The sequence below is a fragment of the Zalophus californianus genome, chromosome 10, assembly GCF_009762305.2.
Source record: "Zalophus californianus isolate mZalCal1 chromosome 10, mZalCal1.pri.v2, whole genome shotgun sequence".
Classification (NCBI taxonomy): Eukaryota; Metazoa; Chordata; class Mammalia; order Carnivora; family Otariidae; genus Zalophus; species Zalophus californianus.
Window position 1 is genome coordinate 74791713 of NC_045604.1, and position 21938 is coordinate 74813650.

The 21938-nt window shown below is 42.5% G+C and overlaps 1 protein-coding gene across 15 annotated transcripts in view; it reads left to right on the top strand.

The window, feature by feature from the left end:
* The window catches only part of RBFOX1 (RNA binding fox-1 homolog 1), a 2051181-nt gene that overhangs the window by 1159553 nt on the left and 869690 nt on the right, over window positions 1-21938 (top strand). For all 15 annotated transcript variants that reach the window (XM_027611432.2, XM_027611426.2, XM_027611425.2 and 12 more), the window contains one exon: window positions 5108-5155. In XM_027611432.2, the coding sequence (XP_027467233.1) occupies window positions 5108-5155 (48 nt within the window). The remainder of the gene's footprint in view (window positions 1-5107; window positions 5156-21938) is intronic.

The following is a 21938-nucleotide window of genomic DNA, read 5'->3' on the forward strand; positions in this document are numbered from 1 at the left end:
GAGTCACTATTTGGAGTTTTCCAGCTACAGAAAGGAGAATGCCTGGCTTCTGTAGGGAAATTGATTGCTTGGTGATGAGTACATGGCTCCAAATTCATACTTAACACTTAAGTAGTTGAGCTGTTTTCCAACGAAGTCATCAAGTAAGGCTGAAGTACTTACTTGACTATTCTGGTTCGGAAAAGGTCAGGTCAGAGCCCATCTGGAGACACCAGCTCTACGTGGAGCAATCCGAACAATAATTTGTTCCCGCCAAAGTGACATTTTTCCAATTTGAGTCCAGCATTGTTCAGAAGCAAGTGCAGTCCCCTGTGGTGCCTCCCACGTAGATCTGCAGCGGGTGACAAACCAACAATATCATCTAAATAAAAAATCCAGCATGGGTTTAGTAAATTAATCCTGACAAGAATAAATTGAATAATCTTCGGGAAATGGCAAGAGCTCTGATTCTGCCAGATGGCTTTTTTCTGTTGCTTGTGTGGGCCCTTGGTGGCAGATTAAAAACAAAAACCTGCCTTTGGCTTATTGATTTCGTTAGTTAGTTGATTAACACCTGCCACTTCTTTGTGGGTAAATCAAAATTGGATATGGACTCTTCCCTGCAAACTCAACATATTTTCACTGGAGGAAAGAAAAGAAATGCACACTTCACCTGGTCAGAACAACCTAAAACAGACAAGGAACTGCTTTTACTTGCCTCATTTCTAGATGGCATCTCCTGGGTTTAAAAATAATTCATGATTTTCATCATTCGCATACTGAGTTAATCTCTGTGTGTCTTAGTGGATGAATTCAAAGAGAGTTCTCAGTAAGAGTAAGGGTTCAAGGTAAGCCAGGAACCTCAGCCATTAAATCAGGGGTGTGGTGAGAAAACCATGACCCCAAGTTCTAAGAGTGAGCCTTGCAGATCATCTGGGAATCTTGTCTAGTCAGCTTGGGCTGCTGTAACAAAATACTACCAAGTTAGAGACCTAAAAAAAAAGAAATTTATTTTCTTGCAGTTCTTGAAGCTGGAAGTCTGAGATCAGGGTGCCAGCCTGGCCAGGTTCTGGGGAGTACTCTTCCTGGGTTGCAGACAGCACCTTCTCTCTGTGTTCTCACATGGCCTTTCCTTTGTGCATGGATGCAGAGAGAGAGGGAGCAAGCTCTTTGGTGTCTCTTCTTATAAGGACATTAATCCCATCAGATCAAATCTCCCCCTTTTATGACCTCATTTAACCTTAAGTACTTCCTTAGAGGCCCCATTTCCAAATACAGCCACACTGGGGGGTTAGGGCTTCAACCTCTGCATTTTTGGGGAACACAGTCATCGCTCTACAGGCTTATTAAAATGCAGATTCTGATTCAGTACATGTGGGGTGAAGCCTGAGATGCTCCATTTGGGGCGCAGACCCCCACTCTGAATATCCAGTTCCTCGTAGTACCCCTATGTCACAGATGAGGCAATCAAGACTTCGAAAGGTAAAGACACTTACCTCAGCTGTATAGCCATCATGTGATGGCACCACACTTGGGATGCAGGTGTGTGGCTCTGCACAGGAACTGCTAACCATGACAGTGTCCTCCAGTGCTTCAGTCCTGAGCTCCCAGTGGAACCCCTGGAAGGCTTGCTAACGCACAGATCTCGAGCGTATCACCAGGTCCTGCCCCAGAAGATGCATTTTTGAATAGGTTCTCAGGTGCTGCTGGTGCTATTGATATGGGGAATCACACTTGGAGACTCACAACTGAGCCTCTTCTCTAGATAATTTTGCTTTAGATGTCCCTCTTGCCCAGAGAAAGGAAAATGACGAGACGTGTGGCCTGAATTATCCAGACTGACCAACCACCTCGACTAAAATAAAAGCACCTGAAAGGAATGCAGAGTATCTGGTGTTAGATGCCACTTCCAGGTGTAGACTTAAGCTCCATCGTTGTGTGACCCAGGATGGGTTACCTAATCATTCACCTCAATTTTCATATGGTAAAAAGGAAAAACTAAAAGCTAACCTTGTTTGGTTGGGGGGAGCTCAGAGACAAGTCTGAAAAACATCTGCCATAGTTCCTGGCACCAGGGAGGTGTTCAGTCATTGCTCATTGTTTCAGTCCCATTTCACTGATATTAAAACTGTCTGTTATATAAAAAACAGAATCTTCACCTTATGGTGTTAGTGTCTTTTGTTCTACTCTTGATTCACAGAGACCTAGAATTTGTTGTGCTTAATAAATCACCGTGGGAATAGCCTTCCACTTAATCCACCCTCTCCTTATGACGCATCAGCAGGGTAAACCCAACTACTAATTGGTGAGAGAATAAATATTTCTATAGACTTAACTTACCCCAAACTGAGCCACTGTTGTTTGCAGACCCCTACATCATCCTGCCTCACCCATAATGCCCCCCCCCCCAATCTCCATTGCTAGAATGTTCAGACCAAAAACCTTGGCATGGTCCTTGGCCTCCATCTTTCCCTCATATTTCACATCCAATCGTTTAAGACATCTGTTCACCCCCATCCAGATTCTTTTTTTTTTTTTAAATTATTTATTTTATTTGAGAGAGAGAGGGAGACCAGTGGAAGGGGGAGAAGCAGGCTCCCCGCTGAGCGTGGATCCCACAACCCTGAGATCATGACCTGAGCTGAAATCAAGAGTCAGACACTCAACCGACTGATCCACCCAGGTGCCCCACTCCATCCAGATTCTGACCACTTCTTGCCACCTCCCTACCATCACCCTTCCCAGCCACCACCATCTTATATCTGACCTCCTGTAGCCACACACAAAGTGGTCTCCCCTTGTGCCCTTGGCTGTCAGTTGTCTATCCTGTTAAAACAGAAGTCAGATCATGTCTCTCCTCTCTTCAGAACCTCTGAGTGTAGCCAAGTGCTGGCCAGGACGTGGAGAAATTGGAACCGTCATGCACTGCTGGTGGGAATGTAAAATGGCGTAGCTGGTATGAAAAACAGGCGGTTCCTAAAAAAATTAAACATAGAATTAACCTGTGATCCAGCAATTCCCCCTCTGGGCATGTATGCAAAAGGCTTGAAAGCAAGGACTTGAACAGATACGTGTACACCCATGTTCATTATTCACAGTAGCCAAAAGGTGGAAACAACCTAATGTCTATCCATGGATGAATGGATCAACACAGTGTCGTATGTACATACAATGGAATATTCTTCATCCTTAAAAAGTAATGAAATCTGACACATACTGCTACATGGCTGAACCTTGGATAAAGACGTGCTAAATAAAATACCCAGACACAAAAGAGCAGATACTTATGATCCCTCTTATATGAGTGTTATACACTGAAGTGTGCCCTACCCTCAAATTTGTATATTGAGGCTCCAACCCCCAATATCACTGTTTTCAGATATAGGGCCCTTACGGGGGTAATGGAGATTTAAAAGGTCATAAGGGCCCTAGTTTGACAGGACTGGTGTCCTTCTAAGAAGAGGAAGGGACACCAGAGACCTTTCTCCGTGCACACAGAGAAGAGGCCACAGGAGAGAAGGTGGCCATCCACAAGCCTGGAAGACAGGTCTCCGACCAGAAACCCACCTTGACAGCATCTTGATTTTGGACTTCTGGACTCTGGAATTGTGAAAAAAGAGATTTCTTTTATTTAAGCCACCCAGTCTGTGGTATTTGTAATGGCAGCCCTAAGAGACCAGCACAGTGAGGTCCCTAGAGTTGTCAAACTCACAGAGACAGGAAGTAGACTGGTGGCTGCCAGGGCCTGGGGAAGGGCATTAGTGTTCACTGGGGGGCAGCATTTCAGTTTGGGAGGGTGGAAAGTTCTAGAGGTGGAGGGGGGGGATGGTTGCACAGCACTGTGAATGTGCTTCAAACCACTAAACCATACACTTCAAAAATGGTTAAATTAGTAAAAGCTGTGTGTATTTTGCCACAAGATCAGACAAACAAATAAACCTCAAAAACAAACAAACAAACAAAAACAACCCTGGATAGTTCCTCACTGCTCTCAGAATAAGAGCTAACATCCTCCTCTGATCTCATCTCCCAGTATTTTCCTAATTTACTTCCTTCCTGCCACCGAGTCCTCCTTCCTTCCTGCAGCTTAACCACGTCCTGATACTTTGCACTTGCTCTTCCCTTGCCTGGGAGGCTCTTACCCCAGATGGTGACCTGGCTTATCCCCTAACTTCCTTCATGCCACTTCTCTTGCAATTTAAGATTTTAGTCCCCATGCTCACCATTTCCTGGTTTATCTGTCTTCATAGTACGAATCCTCTTGTAAAATTAAAAAAATACCATTTACTGATGTTTCCTTTTTATTATCTGTCTCTTCTAGCAGAATGTAAGCCTCATCAGGGCAGGACTTTCCATGTGTTTTGTATGTTACCAAGTCTTCCTTTCCAAAAACAAGGCCTGGCAAGCAATAAGTGCCGAATGCCTATCTTCTGAATGCATAAGTAAATGGGTATTACAGTGCTTGTGTGCGTGCGTCAACCATGGTGTCTAACTGGTGAATTCCTTGAGGGTAGAAACCATGTTTTTCTCACCTTTACATTCCAGAGCAACATAAAAAATGCATAAAAAAGTTAATGTGCAATAAATATGGATGGATAGGTGGACCCATGGATGAATGGTTGGACAGATGATGGATAAATGGATGAGGGGTGGATGACGGATGGATGGGTAAGTGGATGGACAGAAAAATAAAAAAAAAAATAGATGGTGATGGTTTTGTGTTGACAGGTGGTAGATTTGACTATCCTAAATCTGGAATGAGAGAGAGAGAGAGAGATACTAAGTCCTAGTGAGGTCAGTTTCTGCTGATGTGAATAAAGGTGTCGGGGGGGGGTGCATATTATTTTATGAGCCATCAGCTTCTCTTTCTTGTGGCCTCTGATCCATAGCTTTTGCCTTCACCCCACATCTGCATGTAATAAAGCTTAGTTATGACATCCATATGTCTCTAATGCAAACACCAGGGCATATACTACTTAAAAGGGCTATAAAGAGCAATGGCTTGAGAAACAACCGTTAGGAGCCTGAGTTTTTTATTATTTTAAAGGGCATTTCAACGACACTCCTGAATGTTCCCTGACCATAAGTCTGACTCCTGTTCTTTCTCTTTCTTTTCTCTTCCTCTCAGGATATCAAAGCAGACTGCAATACCTGTGTGGAAATAGAGGACAGAAAGGTAAGTCAGTATTTTTCATCTTTCTGGTTTCAAAAAAACCCCAAGAACACTATGATTTAAACCCAAGGGTTTAAGGCTGGACGATGGCTTGCAGTGGTGATTCGTGTACTGATATGAGACGCTTAAAGACAGTCATACTTTAAAATGTTCGTCTGTGTTACCTCTGATGGCTTCAGTGAAGAGTGCCTAACGTAATTAAGTATTAAATATATTGGTGCTGATTTTTATTTTAGTCATATGCTTGTCTTCAGGAAAATAGCTCATTTAGACTTAACTCATTTCACCTTGTTATTGAACATCATTAGTGATTATTCTGTAATATTACATATATGATAGCATATACAATATTGGACTTTCCAAGGTGTGTCCCCATATTTGATCTACACACTTTGAGAGAGAGCCTGCCTCAGTTTCCATCATGACACATTTATGTGAGCAGCGACTTTCTATGGCATAAATCTATTTATGTGAGATGTTTGGGGGGGTTGGGGAGGGGAGGTCGTTTCCTATATTTTCAGAGTCCCCCCTCCCTCCATGTATCTTCCTGTTACACTTGGTGTGGATCCCCTCAGGAAAAACAACTGTTAGACAATTGTTCTCCATGATCTGTCCTTATTGACAAGAGTTCACAGAAGTTTCCCTGGTAAAGTGCATCTAAGCAGATCAAATTTTACCTTTAACGCCTTGGATCCAAAGAGGTCAAATAAGTGAATTGAGGGTACATATCTCCTGGCTACTTTTGAGATCATTCCACAGTTTTGAAAGATGTTTCTCTCTGCAGCCATACCATCATTGTCAAATGCAGTTATTATTTCAAGCAGAGGTTTTCAGCCCTGATTTTGTGATAGCTCAGTCATCTGCTGATTAATAAGGTGGTTGAGGACTCCTCAAAACAAAATTTGCTTTTAAATAAAGGGCAATTGTCATGCATTATTTTAAGAAGTGTTAATCTCCTCGTGTTGAAAGGAATAAGGATATGGTAGCTGAGGTTCACTCCGCGTGATCCTCAGGTCGGTTCTGGTTCTGTGTTGCTCTCTCGTTTGCAGGCAAAGGCATTTCAATTCGTATTTGCGTCCACCATGTATTTGCATGTTGGCATACTTGCAGGTGTGTATTTTGTGAGTTGGACAAATGGAATTTAGGCTGAACATATGTCTACAGTCTTTTTTCATCCATTCCTACCAGTTCTGCTGTGGGTCATCTGCCCGAGCTGCTCTGCCTATATCAGAGTGAAAGCATGTCGCCTGCCCCGCTTCCTCAGTTTGGGATGCCTCCACTTCCCTTGGACTTTTGTGAAATTCACAAGCATGTTTCTGTCCAGTATTTTTTTTTTTTTTTTGGTACCTTCTTTGCCTGTAGTGTTTGAAAGACACCAGGAGACCTGATACTGTTAAAATAATATCAGTTCCATCACCCGAAAGATAAATGAACGGCCAGGATAATCTCTGGGCAGTGAAAGCTGGCCACATGGCTCCATTCTGCCAACCCAAACTGCCGCTGGTTCATATATCATGGTGATAAGGATCCCCCAAGTCTGTGGATGCCTTGTGATGCTTACCGGTAGGAAAAGCCATATCCGTACACGGTTTCAACTCTTTTCAAAAAAGAGTAACACACATGCGTGTGCACACACGAATATGCATTTCTGGGCTCTGTCATAGCCTGTGGGGTTGAGTCAGGTCAGGCACTTCAAAAAAAGCCTCATCTCTAAACAGGCTCACCTGGTGTTTTCTAAACATGAGCTCTCCTGCCTGAGGACACATAAATTAACCAGGTCCATTTGCCTGCAGTTCATTGGTGATGACTCCTAGCAGTGCCATAGATGTAATGCCCACCTCCGTTTCGATGACCTTCTTCTCTAAGGACTTGTTACTCCTTCTTTCCAACCGGAGAACTTTTCTTCCTCTTGGAATTCTTTTTGGATTTATTTTTGTGTGATTCTTACATTTGGGCGGTAGCTTCTCTGGGTCTCCTAATGGGGTTGGGGGTGGGGGTGAGGTGTGGGGGGTAGCTCTGTCCATCGGGGTCTTGTCTCCTAGTGGAAAAGTCTGCCCCAGTCATCCCAGAGGGTCGGTGGCCCCACCCTCCACAGAAGAGTGCCGGCCCCACCCCTGTGTGCAAAGGTGTGGCAGGAGGACACGCGGGGACACGGCAGCCGTGGCATCTGGAGTGATCTTCATCCAGGCTCTTGAATGCACTCTGGTGCTTCTGTCACCCTGATGTATAATTATGAAATTTCACCATTGGAGTAATGACACTGGCTCCTGCATGTGCGTGCCCCTCTCCACTTAATCCAAAGGCTTCTGGCAAAATCAGTAATTTGATAAAGTAGAACTGAAGTGACGAGAGATGACAGAGGTGCCAAAATGATAAGTCAGCCTGCCTCTGAAGACACAGCCCTCGGCCCGCGTGCGTGTTGACAAAATGCTGAGGGCTCTGAAGGCAAACCAGCAGTGGGTTCTTTTAAGCTCAGTTTCCTTTAGTTAGGAGAGCTTCACATGGTGTCTGTGGGACTAGGTGGATCCCTGGGAAACCTGTTTTTGATTTCCTTTTTCATTTCCCTTTCGCTTTTCCTTCCTTCCTGTCTGCCTCTCTTCAGTGTATTCCCTATGTATGGATATTTTTGTGTGCTTACACCTGTGCCTCTCTATGTAGTTGAGTACTTTCTGGAGAGAAGGATTTTAGAAAACAAGCTCTCAAGTTTGCTATAGAGTCTAATAGGGTCTCTCTCTGCTGCCCCCTCCAATTTCATGCCTCATCCCATTCGGTAGGGGCGTTTACCTTGAGATGAATCATTTTTTGCATTAACTGAATCTCAGACCAGGTATAATGATGGAAGATAAGCAGTGAATCGCAAGAGACGGAGAGAGCCCTCACCCTAAGAAGAGCAATAACATCGCTCTTCTGGTCTGCGCACTGTCTGGTTCCGTCTGAGACTGCTGACTGAATGAGAGAATCGTTCTCCTCTACGTCTCTATATTTCTTTATTCTAAGTGCCTGTTTTCCATCGGCAGACATTGGCGAGGAGCTCCTTGCCCGGTCGTGTATGGAGAAATATGTGGCTTATATGGGGGTGTGCTTCTGTTTCACGTTTCCCTTTTGCTTCCAAGCCCACCAAATCACAGAGCCCCCTTTCTGGCCCTTTCTTAGAATCATCCAGAGGCTGTCACTGGGAGATCTCAAGGGCTGGAGGCATTTTTCACCCTTAAGTGGGAAGCAGAGCTCAGATTGTTTCCTCCTAAAGGTGAGCGCCGTGGAGCTAATGCAGATTTAGCAAAGGTGATGCGAGGTAGCCCATCACTCGGAGTGGCTGTATGGCCTTGCAAAACCACATGCATTTGACATTTACAGTACCCGTGTTGCTAGTGGGGAGCTAAGGCATTTAAATTCATTTTTATTTGTGGTGTAAAATCCATCTGAATTCCAGTACTATTATGAAGACTGCAATTCAGGTGATGGCAGAAGAGGCGGATGGATCAGCCGGGGGGAGAATCTGTCAGGAGGAGATGAGAGCCCATTTGTCAAAGGCTATAAACACAGACAGCCCTTCGTCTTCTCACTTATCACCTGGCCTGGTGCAGCTAAATAGTTTCAGATCTGCTATGAAATTGCAAGGAAGGACTTTGAGCTGTTTTCAAAGTTAGGGTGACTTTCAGATTGGATCCATTTGGAGCTGCAGTCGGGGTCCATAGTAGATGCTGTCTGCCTCGGTGAACCCTGAGCGTTCTGACTTTTCCCTTTTATGAGACTTACTCTGGATCAGGACTCTTAAGTGCCTTCCATACTTTCAGCACTTACCTTGTATCAGTCTCCATCTGCCTGTCTGTGAATTGGAAATAATACAATTCACTTGAAAAGTTGATTTGAGGAGTTGCTCATACCATAATACATATATGTGATGTGTATATATATATATATATATATGTATATATATATATACATACACACACACACACACGTATACATACACACACACATTATATATATAATGCCTGGCACAAAATAAGAACACAGTCAACTGCATCTACTTTTATTTTTGATTTTGCTAATGTCCACACCTATAGGCATCACATGTCATTTAAATTAAATTTGAAAAAAAAAAAAAAAAGATGAGTCCCCCAGAAAGTGTTATGGAGGCTCACAGAAAGAGACCACCAGGGGACCTAGAAGGCTTGGGGTATATTTTACAGAAGAAGAGATGCTTGGCCTAAGTCAAGAAATAAACCCACCCATATGCCGGGTCCAGGCAGGAATCCTATGTTAATGAAGGGAGGCTGTGGGCCAACACAAAGCCATGGGAACAGCAGTGAACTCAAGAGGAATGGCCTCATATGCAGGGGCTCTGATACAACTCCCTTTTGCCATGGGGAATAATATGTTCAGTGTTGCCAGTTTCTAAGCCAGTCTGGAAATAATGGATTTTAATGGAAAACTACTGATTTTTAAAACACTGTGCAAGTCAAGTAAAACACATATGCAGAAAAGATTCAAGAGACTTGAAGGCTTGAGACGTGAAAGCTAAATCTCAGTGGATTAGGAAGATGTGAGTATTTTCAGCGTCCTTTGAAGGCCTACCTGGCAGAGGGAACAGTGAGGGCAAAGACAGAGGTGTGAAAGCGTGTGGCTTCGGGTAGGTCCAGACCCAGTGTGCAAGTCTGAGAGTGGCCAGAGGGGAGACTGGAGCAGTGAGTGGGTAGAAGTTTATGGAGGGTATTGTTTGCCTTGCTGATGGATCAGGGTGTTGTATCAATCTCTCCTCGCAGTGGAAGGAGAGAGTAAGGGAGGGCAGGTTCTTGCTGGAGGAGACCAGAGGTGTATGGAACCAAAGAGGTACTAACTCACCAAAAAAGAAGTCCTGAGGAAAGAGGGAGAAGGGACAGAGCCTAGAAATGGAGCCAGAGGCTGGGCCTTGGTTGAGTGCAGGGATGAGCAAAGGGGAAGGCTTTGCCGAGAACAAGGTGAGGTCAGCCAGGACTCAGAAATAATGGTGCTGGGTTCCCAGCCAGATGTCCTCTTTTTAAAGACGTGTGGTGGAGGAGGACCGTGTTTTCCTGTGGGCCAGTAGTGCCAAGTGTGCGGCTCAGATTTCATATGATAAATGAGGTACCTTCAGGTGGCTCATGGACATGGCATGGCATCACATCACTTAGTGAAGAAGTGTTGAAGTTATTGTCTTGTCCGTTATTTTTCAGACCTGGGGATTGCATCAAGGAGACTCAATTTGGTTGGTGTTTTGTTTTGTTTTTAATAAGCCCCAAGGTCTCCAACATTTGCTAATCTACCTTTCTAACCAAGAGACCCAGAACACTTGACAGGCAATTCTTAACATCTAGCTATAATTCAGTAACATTGTTTTACTTTTGAATTAGGCTCACATTCTGTATCTGACAAAGGATGCTGCCCATTCCATTTACTTCAGTATACAATTTTCTTTTACAAAATTCTACTTAGGATCGTCTTTTATAATTTTAACATATTCATTTAGAACAAAAGTGAGTTGATTTATTGAAAATCAGATGGATGTCAAGAAAGTGTATATATGGATTGCAAATAACTGGAGTTTAAGAATCTGTTTTCAGACAGTGGGTTTGCAGTCAGGGGAGAGATTTGGGTTTGCATTTGGGGAGTTTCAAACTCTGCTTGTCTGCAAGGGGGACTAGTTGGAGGCAAGGATGCAATCAAGAGTCAAGGCTGGAATACAGACAAGAGGCCAGGAGTCTGAGCTAGAGCCACACAGGGGACGAAGAGGAAGGTCTGAATTTGGAGAGAGTTCATCAGACCTGTCCACGTGGTTTGGTGGCCCTGACCCTGGGTCATGGACAGCTCCACCCAGGGACAAGTCAGAGGCTGCTCAGCTTAAGTATCTGTGTACAGCTGGCTGCCATGAGGAGTGAAGTTGATCAACATGGACAATAAATTAATCTCCTGGATTTCAGAGGCTTAGATGCCGTTGAGGTTGAAAATGAGCACAAAGCAGTCACCAGGGTTGGTTTTCTATTAGTACTGCTCTCTTGCTGTGGGGATGGCAGTGGATTAGTCTTCTGGGCTCTGACAGGCAGAACAAAGACAGAGGGGAAGGCATGCTCCTTACTCTGGAGGCCTCTCCCTGGAATGGGAAGCATTCATGGACGAGCTTCTCATTAAAGACTGAAATGAGATACTCAAGGTGGACAAGGGCAGAGAGTGCAGTGAGCACCATTTGGTGAGACTCAGGATTTGTCTGGGGATTGGATTTCTTTTCTGCTCCAAATGTCCTTTGTTTAAGGCTCATTATGTTTATGCATTAAATGGGTAGATGCTCCACGATTCCCCAAAGCTGTGGAAATGAAAATTAAAGCATCCCCGAGAAATGATACTTGAGTCACAGTTGAAGGCAGGGAGAGGAGTAGAGACTCCTGGGTGGTGTACAGAGATGGAAGTGTGGAGGAAGAAGTGTGGCATGACTCAGGAGCTGAATAGCGTTATGTGGCTTGGGAGATGAGGCTGGGAAGCAGGCGAGGGCCACCTAAATCCTTGCAAGCATGGGAGTACTTCGTCCAGTGTCATAGAATGAAATCGACTTTACATGGAATGTGATCTGATGGTGTGGAAATAATCAGATGCATAAAGACAGTCCCATTGCCTATGGTGTCCACTTGCTCACAGCTTATACTTGACTCCTAAGACGTCTAGCAGGTCACCTCTGGTCCCACTATCTCTGGCCCAAGAGTGGGGTGGGGTCATGTAACACCACCAAAGCTTTTGTGTGGGTTGCTTACCTTTTCTGTGGGTGTTGTCTTCTTCATCTCATGCAAATTCCTCAAGACCATGAATCTTCTTCAGATTATTAACCATCATTCCTATCAGACAAGGCAGTCATTCCACATAAGTTCATAGCCACTACCCAGCCTGTGCTTTGGATGTGTTTGGGGCAGCAGGCTATTCTTGCTGCCACCGTATCTGGCCATCTAGCATTGCATCGGCAAAGCGACCCGCATTTATAGATTTGCCTCTGTTCTTTTGAGATATTCATGAGACTTGGTGTGTATACCACAGTAGACCCTATCTTATCCTTCTCTCTGCTGGGAAACTGGGCACGCTGACAGAGACTGCACATGTAGCACCCCGACAGCCAGACTCAACATCATTTCTACTTGGACTTGGTGACTAGCCAAGAGTAGAGATGATAAATCTCAGGGTCTGGAATTATGTGTGCAGAACCTCAGATAGGGGATGGAAGTCAACTCTGGAGAGGACTCCCCTTCCCCCCAAAATTGGTTGCTGCCAAGAAATCTTTGGCATTTTTGTTCACTTCTACATAATTTATTTCAAAAGACGATGTAATATGGTAGAAAAGAGTTTGGGAATCAGATCTGGGTTTGAATCCTGGTTCTGGCCTTAGTTACTACTTGCAAGATCTTGGGAAAGCCACATTAGCTTCCTGATCCACAGTCATACATCTGTAAAACGGGGATAGATAATGCATGCCATGGATTGTTCTTGTGTGCTGTATTGGGACATCTTCAACAGCACAATAGAAAACCAATCTGGGTCAGCTCAAAGATTAAAAAAAAAAAAAGACAGCTGTTGGGTCGAATAACAGCAAAATTGGGCTGTCTTCTGGTATAGCTGGATCCTGGTGTTTAAGCTCAAATGAGACGGTGAAAATGGGGACCACTAGCTACAGGCTTAAATTCTACCTGCCGAAAGAGAGAGCTTCTTTTCCAATGGTTTCAGTAGAAATGCTGGGGGTGATGTTTATTGGCTTAATTGGAGTCAGTTATGGAAGGCAGTACTCAGCTTGTCTGTCTGCCTTCATCCACAACCATAAGTCGGTTTGGCCCCAAATGAACAAATTAAATGGAGTACAGTAGAGTTTCTAAAGGAAACCTTGACTGATTGTTTTTCCAGAAGAGAAATAGCAGTTGACCTAGCTTGCCTTGAGCACTTACTATATACTAGACATTGTTTTTAGCACTTTATGTACATCCTATTATTATTTTTATTTTTTTTAAGTAGACTCCATACCAGTGTGGAGCCCAATACAGGGCTTGAACTCATGACCCTGAGATTAAGACCTGATGAGCTGAGATCAAGAGTCGGACGCTTAACCAACTGAGCCACTCAGGCGCCCTTATGTGCATTCTATTATTGAATCTTTATAAAGATCCTTTAAGATATGTACAATATTTATCTCCATTTTGCAGATGAGAAAACTGAGGGAAGGAGGACTTAACTAACATGCCTGAGATCACCCAGGTAGTAAGTGTAGGATGGATTTCTGACCCAGGTGGTCTGCCTTTGATTCTTAACCACTGACGATGCTACTTCTGCTAAGGATGCCTGACAGGAGAAAACAATAAATGGTCTTTGCTCAACATGCTCAGTGCCTGGCACACAAGTAAATGGTCACTCTGTTTTTGAGAATTACTTTAACAAAGCCTTCGAAGGAATAGAAATAACTTGGGCCATTGCTAAATGACATTCTGCAATGCATCTTTGCATTTAATTTCCTCTTAATCAATCCTCCATAGGTATTATCTTGAGGTCCTCAATGGCTCTGCTTTTTGGAATGATCAAAATGTTCGTGGTTCCAGTTAGTGCTTCACTTCTCTGCATGACTGAGAGTTATTTTTGTAGACAAGAGCTTCTTACTCCAGGATGGGTCCCTGCACCCGCCTTTTATATTTTATCTGCAGGTTAGCTGATGCTTTCTCTTTTACTGAACTTTGAAAATGAGATGTTAGTCATACTTTCCTCTCTCATTGATTTTAGGGAAATTTGAAGGTGGTGGTGGGCTGGGGGTTGGGGGGAGGCACATAAAAACTGGAAGAACTTCTAAAATGGATGTGGTGTGGAGTTAAATTAGCCTCTGATGGGCCGGAAACTCAAATGACAGATGAGGAGGGGTGCTGGGCACACTCAGCAGTACGATGGGCAAAAATGTAACACATAGAGTGAGGTGAAAAAGCTACTGCGATAGATCAGGCCATTTGTCTGATACACCCTCCTGTCAGCCTTGAAGTTGACTTTGGGAAGCTAGTCTAAAGAATCATGGGTATTAACAGACTGGTTAAGAGCTTTAGCTCAGGATTCTCAAAAGGCCTGGGTTTGCACCACATCTTGGCAACTTCCTGGCTACTTAACCTCTCAGATGCTCATGTTCTCATGTAAAATGGACAGAATAAGAGTAGAGACTTTCTGGGGTTGCTGTGGGACTCATTGAGCTAATTTACTTAGGGTACTTAGCATCCTGGCTAGGCAGAGGATATGCCTCCAGTAAATGCAAGCTGCTTTATTACATTCTTACATTTGATTTTCTCCTCTTCTTCTTTCACTCTGGAGTCAGTTTCTTAGATCTCTGGTGGGATCAGAGAAGTTAAGTAAAACTGGTCTAGGATGAGTTAAGTACATAGCAACATAAATAACAAAACTGAAACTAGATACCAGGTCCCCAGTTATAAGTCTAGAGTTTTGTATATCAGGCAGGTACTTATCAGTCTGGTTGAAGGTGCATGGAGAGGGTTGGAAAACATGTCTAAAAGTGCAGGCCAGTGATTGGAAACCAGATTTAATCTCTGGTGTCAACTCAGATTGATTGATAGTGTCTGCACAGAATGCTGTGTTGATGAGGAGTCTGAGCCCTGGGTTCTATAGGAGTGCATGATTGATTAGTGATGTCTGACAAGGGTGAAAGAGTGGGAATTACAGTGTGTGTGCCAGAAATAGGTGGTTCCTGGCCTCGAATCTGGCAACAAACCCCCAAATGCTTTGTATTTAAGCCTAAAGATGAAGAGAAGATAGACACTTCATGCCTCTGTTGCATTCTCTGTTTGGTCTTTACTTTTAAGCACTCCTGTTTCTCTTGTTGTTTTACAGATTTGCAATCCATCAAGGCACTGGTATTTTAAGAGATGGTGCATAGCTTAAACACAATTTAACACATAAAAGCCTTATACCAGGCACCTATAGCCTCACTTTCCTAGACCCTTGGGAAACCTACTCTATTTGTTTACTTCTGGTGATAACTTACCTGACTTCACCCTCAGATAGGGTTTTTAAAAGTGTGATTTATCTATAAGATATTTGTCATCTCTTTAAAAAAAAAGATATCTGTCATCTCTTTGCATTATGTATTAATTGGGGCTGAATTGCTTACATTTTAATACCATTAATTATACCTGTTACTTTCATTTGTCATTTATTTTACTTAAAAGAAACAAGTCTATTGTATAATTTTTAGTGATACTTCTTTAAACTCTGAATTAAAATGCATTTAGGAAACACCTAATTAAGTGCAGAGCTTGTTCTCTAGAGCAGTTCTGTCATCTCTCCTAAAAAAAAAAAAAAAAAAGCCATAGCCTTCTTTTGTGATGAGTGGAGTGAGTGTTAATTAATTTTTTTTCCTCTTCATTGGTGTGTTTTATTATCCCACTTCTTGATATGTGATTGGTGACTTTACGATGCTTTAGATAGAAAGCACGTCCTGTCTAAATGTGATTTATGTTGTCCCAGAACTTTTGCACAGTTCAGCTGAAATTTTCTTCACGTTGATCAAGGTCAGAAAACCCAGGGATTATACCATCCATCTTAGCAGCTGGAGTGCTGAAATAATTTTTGATGGAACTTAATGCAATAGCAACAGAATCCAAAGGTGGGGTGGGGAAGACATGCACACATGTGTAAATTCACATATGCACATGCATACACAAGCACAAGCCCATGCATGTGTTATATTGAGTTTTTGTCATTTTAATTGGGCTTTTTTGGGGGGGCCTATTATAAATTAGAATTTATTTTTGAATAAAGTCATCAAAAATGCAGTATCTTTTATGTGCCATTGCAGACTAAAAGCTATCAGAATCTACAGGACAGCTACAGGTTTTTCATATTTTCTTTTCTTTTCTTTTCTTTTTTTTTTAAATCCAAATTTCTTTTTTTTCTTTTTTTTTTAAGATTTATTTATTTATTTATTTGACAGAGAGATAGAAGCACTAGTAGGCAGAAAGGCAGGCAGAGGGAGAAGCAGACTCCCTGCTGAGCAGGGAGCCCGATGCGGAACTCGATCCCAGGACGCTGGGATCATGACCTGAGCCGAAGGCAGACGCTTAACGACTGAGCCACCCAGGCGCCCTCATATTTTCTTTTTAACCTGAAGATTTTCAGGGCGCCTGGGTGGCTCAGTCGGTTAAGCATCTGCCTTTAGCTCAGATCAGCGGAGAGCCTTCTTCTCCCTCTCCCTCTGCCTGCCGCTCTGCCTACTTGTGCTCTCTCTCTCTCTCTCTGTGTCAGATAAATAAAAACCTTAAAAAAGAATTAACCTGAAGATTTTCTGGGTGGATTGGAGGACAGATCCTTTAGAACAGAAAATATTTCAAGCTTAAGACATTCCAGCTTTTGGTTAAGGGAGCATATGTAGAGAAGCAAATCCTGGTCATGAGGCATGCTAGCAGGATGACTCAGCCAGGGAGGTTGATAGCTTTCCCCAGGCACCTGATTTGGTTGAATCACTGGTTCCCATGGTATACAGAGAATCAAGTCAAAGAATTAAGTCAAAGGAGTAATAGAACTTTAAGTGTATCTCTTGCATCCCCTCAAAATAGTACCCCACCCTGAAATAAGGAAAAAAATATACAGTTTCTAGTTTGATCTGTTCAGATTGAGTTTTTCTGTTGATCCAATTCATCAACGTGTGGGTGGACAAATATTAATTTTACCCGAATGATAGGAATGTCTTCATGGGGAAATCATTAAAGCTTGAGAGTGATCACTAAGGAGCTAACAGAAAATTCGCACAAAGGAAATCATAAATAGGCTCAAACTCATGGTGAATACCTCTCCTTGATAGCTGTATGAAAATGAAAATTAAAGCCAGTATGAGATACTAATTTCTACCTACTAAACAATGCCGTATTGACATGAAATTAGGAATATTACCTTTTCCCGCACTAGCAAAATTGCCATGAAACTGGCTCCTGCATTCTTTACTGGTTATACTGCAATTTGGTGGAACTCATTTAAAAACCAGAGCATCCATACCTATGATCAACCATGCAGATAATTACTCCTTTGACCCAGTCTTATTCGTATGAATTATTACAATTGCCCAATCTTAAGGGAGGGGCTTATTATGTTGAGTATAGAACATGATGGAGTATAATGTAGCTGTTAAAAGTGATTAATAAGCTTGTGTCAGAGGTCCATGAAATAATATGTGATGTTGAACAAAAACACATCCCAAAAGATAGCATGGGCTTCTGCTATGGTCACGTATAAAATTCACATGGGGAAGGAGGAATATTTATGTTTTTAAATGTTCAAACACAGTTTCATTAATGTATGATTTGAGAATTAGAAAATAAGTCATTGTGTTGGTTAATTTTATGTGTCAGCTTGATTGGCCATGGAATGCCCAGATGAACTATGGTTTCTGGGTGTGTCTGTGAGGTTGTTTCCAGATTAACATTAGAATCAGTGGATTTAGTAAATTAGATAACTCTCCTCAAACTGGGTGGGCCTTATCCTCCATCCAGGGTCTGAATAAGAGAAAAGGTAGAGAAAGGAAGAATTTGGTGTCTGTGCCCAGCCCCCTCCCCTCACTGATTGAGCTGGGAAGCTTCATCTTATCTCTTTGGCCCTCGGGTTGGGATTTATACCATTGGCTCCTCTGGTTCTCAGAACTTTAGACTGAATTGGCCACCAGCTTCCCCGGATCTCCAGCTTGCAGATGGCAGATCATAGGATTTTTCAGCCTCCATAATCACATGAGTCGATTCTTCATATTAAATCAATGAATCTCTCTCTCTCTCTCTTTCTTTTCCTCTCCTCCCCTGTATCTACATCTCTATCTCTATCTATCTCTATCTATATATCTTCTATTGATTCTGTTTATCTGGAGAACCCTGGCTACAGTCATAATGGAGGGAATGGAGTTCCTCCAATGGAAGATGTGCAGGATTAAGTTTATGGCTGAGTTTGGGCATGTTACTTAACATTTCTGCATCTCAGATTCCTCTTCTGCGAAGAGATGACAATGATACCACCTACCTCTTAAGGTTATTGTGAACTTTATCCATAATGTACCCCAATTGCCAGTCCAGTTCCTGGCACATAGTAATTATTGAATGCATGGTTGTTAATAGAAGTAACATCACGGGGCACCTGGGTGGCTCAGTTGTTAAGCGTCTCTGCCTTCGGCTCAGGTCATGATCCCAGGGTCCTGGAATGAGTCCCGAGTTGGGCTCCCTGCTCTGCCGGAAGCCTGCTTCTCCCTCTCCTGCTCCCCCTGCTTGTGTTCTCTCTATGGCTGTCTCTCTCTCTGTCAAATAAATAAAATCTTAAAAAAAAAATAGTAACATCACTAAAAGCCATCACAACAGAAATCATGATAAACAATTTATATTCCTGTTGAGAATTAGAATGAGGTGAAAAGAATCTCTAAATAAGACACCATAGTCTATAAGAAGTGTCTCATGTGAAATGTTACCAAGGGGCCAAACATATGAAATCAACAATTGTCCCACTGCTGAGTGGTCCTTGAAAGAATCTTTTATTTCATTTCATTTTGTTTCATTTCATTTCATTTCATTTCATTTTTGAAAAGGACGAGCAGAGTTCACAGGATTGTTATCCAATACCTGGCTAAAGCTACTGGGCAAACATTTCTAATTCAAGCAGGTAAAATTTTCCAGATGAATCATGAATTCAATCATGAATTTCATGATTGCTGAAATGGGACCGTCTGGGATTTGTAGCAACTTGGAAAACAATGGATGAAACAATCACGAAGAGAGAAGCCTGCCACATCCTCAGACCAAGCATCCTTAGCTATTGCCTCCAACCCATTGGGTGGAAGTTTCCAAGTAAGGGTCTCCAGGCCCTTTGTTAGTCATGAAGCTAAAGCAACTACTGATACTCTTGAAACATAACTGTCTATTTAAATCAGATCCATTTCAGCCCTTAATTTGGAGGTGTGCATATGTATTTTACTAGAAGTCCATTTTGGCAGAATTATCAAGGAAATGACTTCAATTTCCTGTTTCACCTTGCTCATGTATGTCATTCAAAGACCACTCTTCCAAATAAGTTGGAACCCTTTGTTTATCAGCCTGTCCCAATAATTTTAAGATTCCATAAAACCACTTTAAAGCTCTTGAGATGACTAAGAAAAGATGATGGTAACTCTCAAGTATCCATATCAAACAGATGATTTTTTTTTGTTGTTGGTTTTTTTTTGTTTTGTTTTGTTTTTAATTTTTTTATTGTTATGTTAATCACCATATATTACATCATTAGTTTTTGGTGCAGTGTTCCATGATTCATTGTTTGTTCATAACACCCAGTGCTCCATGCAGAACGTGCCCTCCTCAATACCCATCACCAGGCTAACCCATCCCCCTACCCCCCTCCCCTCTAGAACCCTCAGTTTGTTTTTCAGAGTCCATCATCTCTCTTGGTTCGTCTCCCCCTCTGACATACTCCCCTTTTCTTCCTCTCCTATTATCTTCTTCTTTTTCTTTTTTCTTAAAATATGTTGCGTTATTTGTTTCAGAAGTACAGAACTGTGATTCAACAGTCTTGCACAATTCACAGTGCTCACCGTAGCACATACCCTCCCCAATGTCTATCACCCAGCCACCCCATCCCTCCCACCCCCAACCACTCCAGTAACACTCAGTTTCTTTCCTGAGATTAAGAATTGTTCATATCAGTGAGGTCATGTGATACATGTCTTTCTCTGATTGACTTATTTCACTCAGCATAACACCCTCCAGTTCCATCCACGTCGTTGCAAATGGCAAGATCTCATTCCTTTTGATGGCTGCATAATATTCCATTGTGTATATATACCACATCTTCTTTATCCATTCATCTGTCGATGGGCATCTTGGCTCTTTCCACAGTTTGGCTATGGTGGACATTGCTGCTATAAACATTGGGGTACACGTACCCCTTTGGGTCCCTACATTTGTATCTTTGTGGTAAATACCCAGTAGTGCAATTGCTGGATCGAACGGTAGCTCTAATTTCAACTGTTTGAGGAACCTCCATACTGTTTTCCAGAGGGGTTGCACCAGCTTGCATTCCCACCAACAGTGTAGGAGGGTTCCCCTTTCTCCACATCCCCGCCAACATCTGTCGTTCCCTGACTTGTTAATTTTAGCCATTCTGACGGGTGTGAGGTGGTATCTCATTGAGGTTTTGATTTGGATTTCCCTGATGCCGAGCGATGTTGAGCACTTTTTCATGTGCCTGTTGGCCATTTGGATGTCTTCTTTGGAAAAATGTCTGTTCATGTCTTCTGCCCATTTCTTGATTGGATTATTTGTTCTTTGGGTGTTGAGTTTGATAAGTTCTTTATAGATTTTGGATACTAGCCCTTTATCTGATATGTCATTTGCAAATATTTTCTCCCATTCTGTCGGTTGTCTTTTGGTTTTGTGGACTGTTTCTTTTGCTGTGCAAAAGCTTTTTATCTTGATGAAATCCCAATAGTTCATTTTTGCCCTGGCTTCCCGTGCCTTTGGCAATGTTTCTAGGAAGAAGTTGCTGCGGCTAAGGTCGAAAAGGTTGCTACCTGTGTTCTCCTTTAGGATTTGGATGGACTCCTGTCTCACGTTTAGGTCTTTCAACAATTTGGAGTCTATTTTTGTGTGTGGTGTAAGGAAATGGTCCAGTTTCATTCTTCTGCATGTGGCTGTCCAATTTTCCCAACACCATTTGTTGAAGAGACTGTCTTTTTGCCATTGGACATTCTTTCCTGCTTTGTCAAAGATAAGTTGACCATAGAGTTGAGGGTCCATTTCTGGGCTCTCGATTCTGTTCCATTGATCTATGTGTCTGTTTTTGTGCCAGTACCATACTGTCTTGATGATGACAGCTTTGTAATAGAGCTGGAAGTCCGGAATTGTGATGCCGCCAGCTTTGCTTTTCTTTTTCAGTATTCCTCTGGCTATTCTGGGTCTCTTCTGGTTCCATACAAATTTTAGGATTATTTGTTCCATTTCTTTGAAATAAGTGGATGGTATTTTGATGGGGATTGCACTGAATGTGTAGATTGCTCTAGGTAGCATTGACATCTTCACAATGTTGATTCTCCCAATCCATGAGCATGGAACGTTTTTCCATTTCTTTGTGTCTTCTTCAATTTCTTTCATGAGTATTTTATAGTTTTCTGAGTACAGATCCTTTGCCTCTTTGGTTAGATTTATTCCTAGGTATCTAATGGTTTTGGGTGCAATTGTAAATGGGATCGACTCCTTGATTTGTCTCTCTTCTGTCTTGTTGTTGGTGTATAGGAATGCCACTGATTTCTGTGCATTGATTTTATATCCTGCTACTTTACTGAATTCCTGTATGAGTTCTAGCAGTTTTGGGGTGGAGTCTTTTGGGTTTTCCACATACAGTATCATATCATCTGCAAAGAGTGAGAGTTTGACTTCCTCTTTGCCGATTTGGATGCCTTGGATTTCTTTTTGTTGTCTGATTGCTGTGGCTAGGACTTGTAATACTATGTTGAATAGCAGTGGTGAGAGTGGACATCCCTGCCGCGTTCCTGACCTTAGGGGAAAAGCTCTTAGCCTTTACCCATTGAGAATGATACTCGCTGTAGGTTTTTCATAGATGGCTTTTATGATATTGAGGTATGTACCCTCTATCCCTATACTCTGAAGAGTTTTGATCAAGAAAGGATGTTGTACTTTGTCAAATGCTTTTTCTGCATCTATTGAGAGGATCATATGATTCTTGTTCTTTCTTTTGTTAATGTATTGTATCACGTTGATTGATTTGCGGATGTTGAACC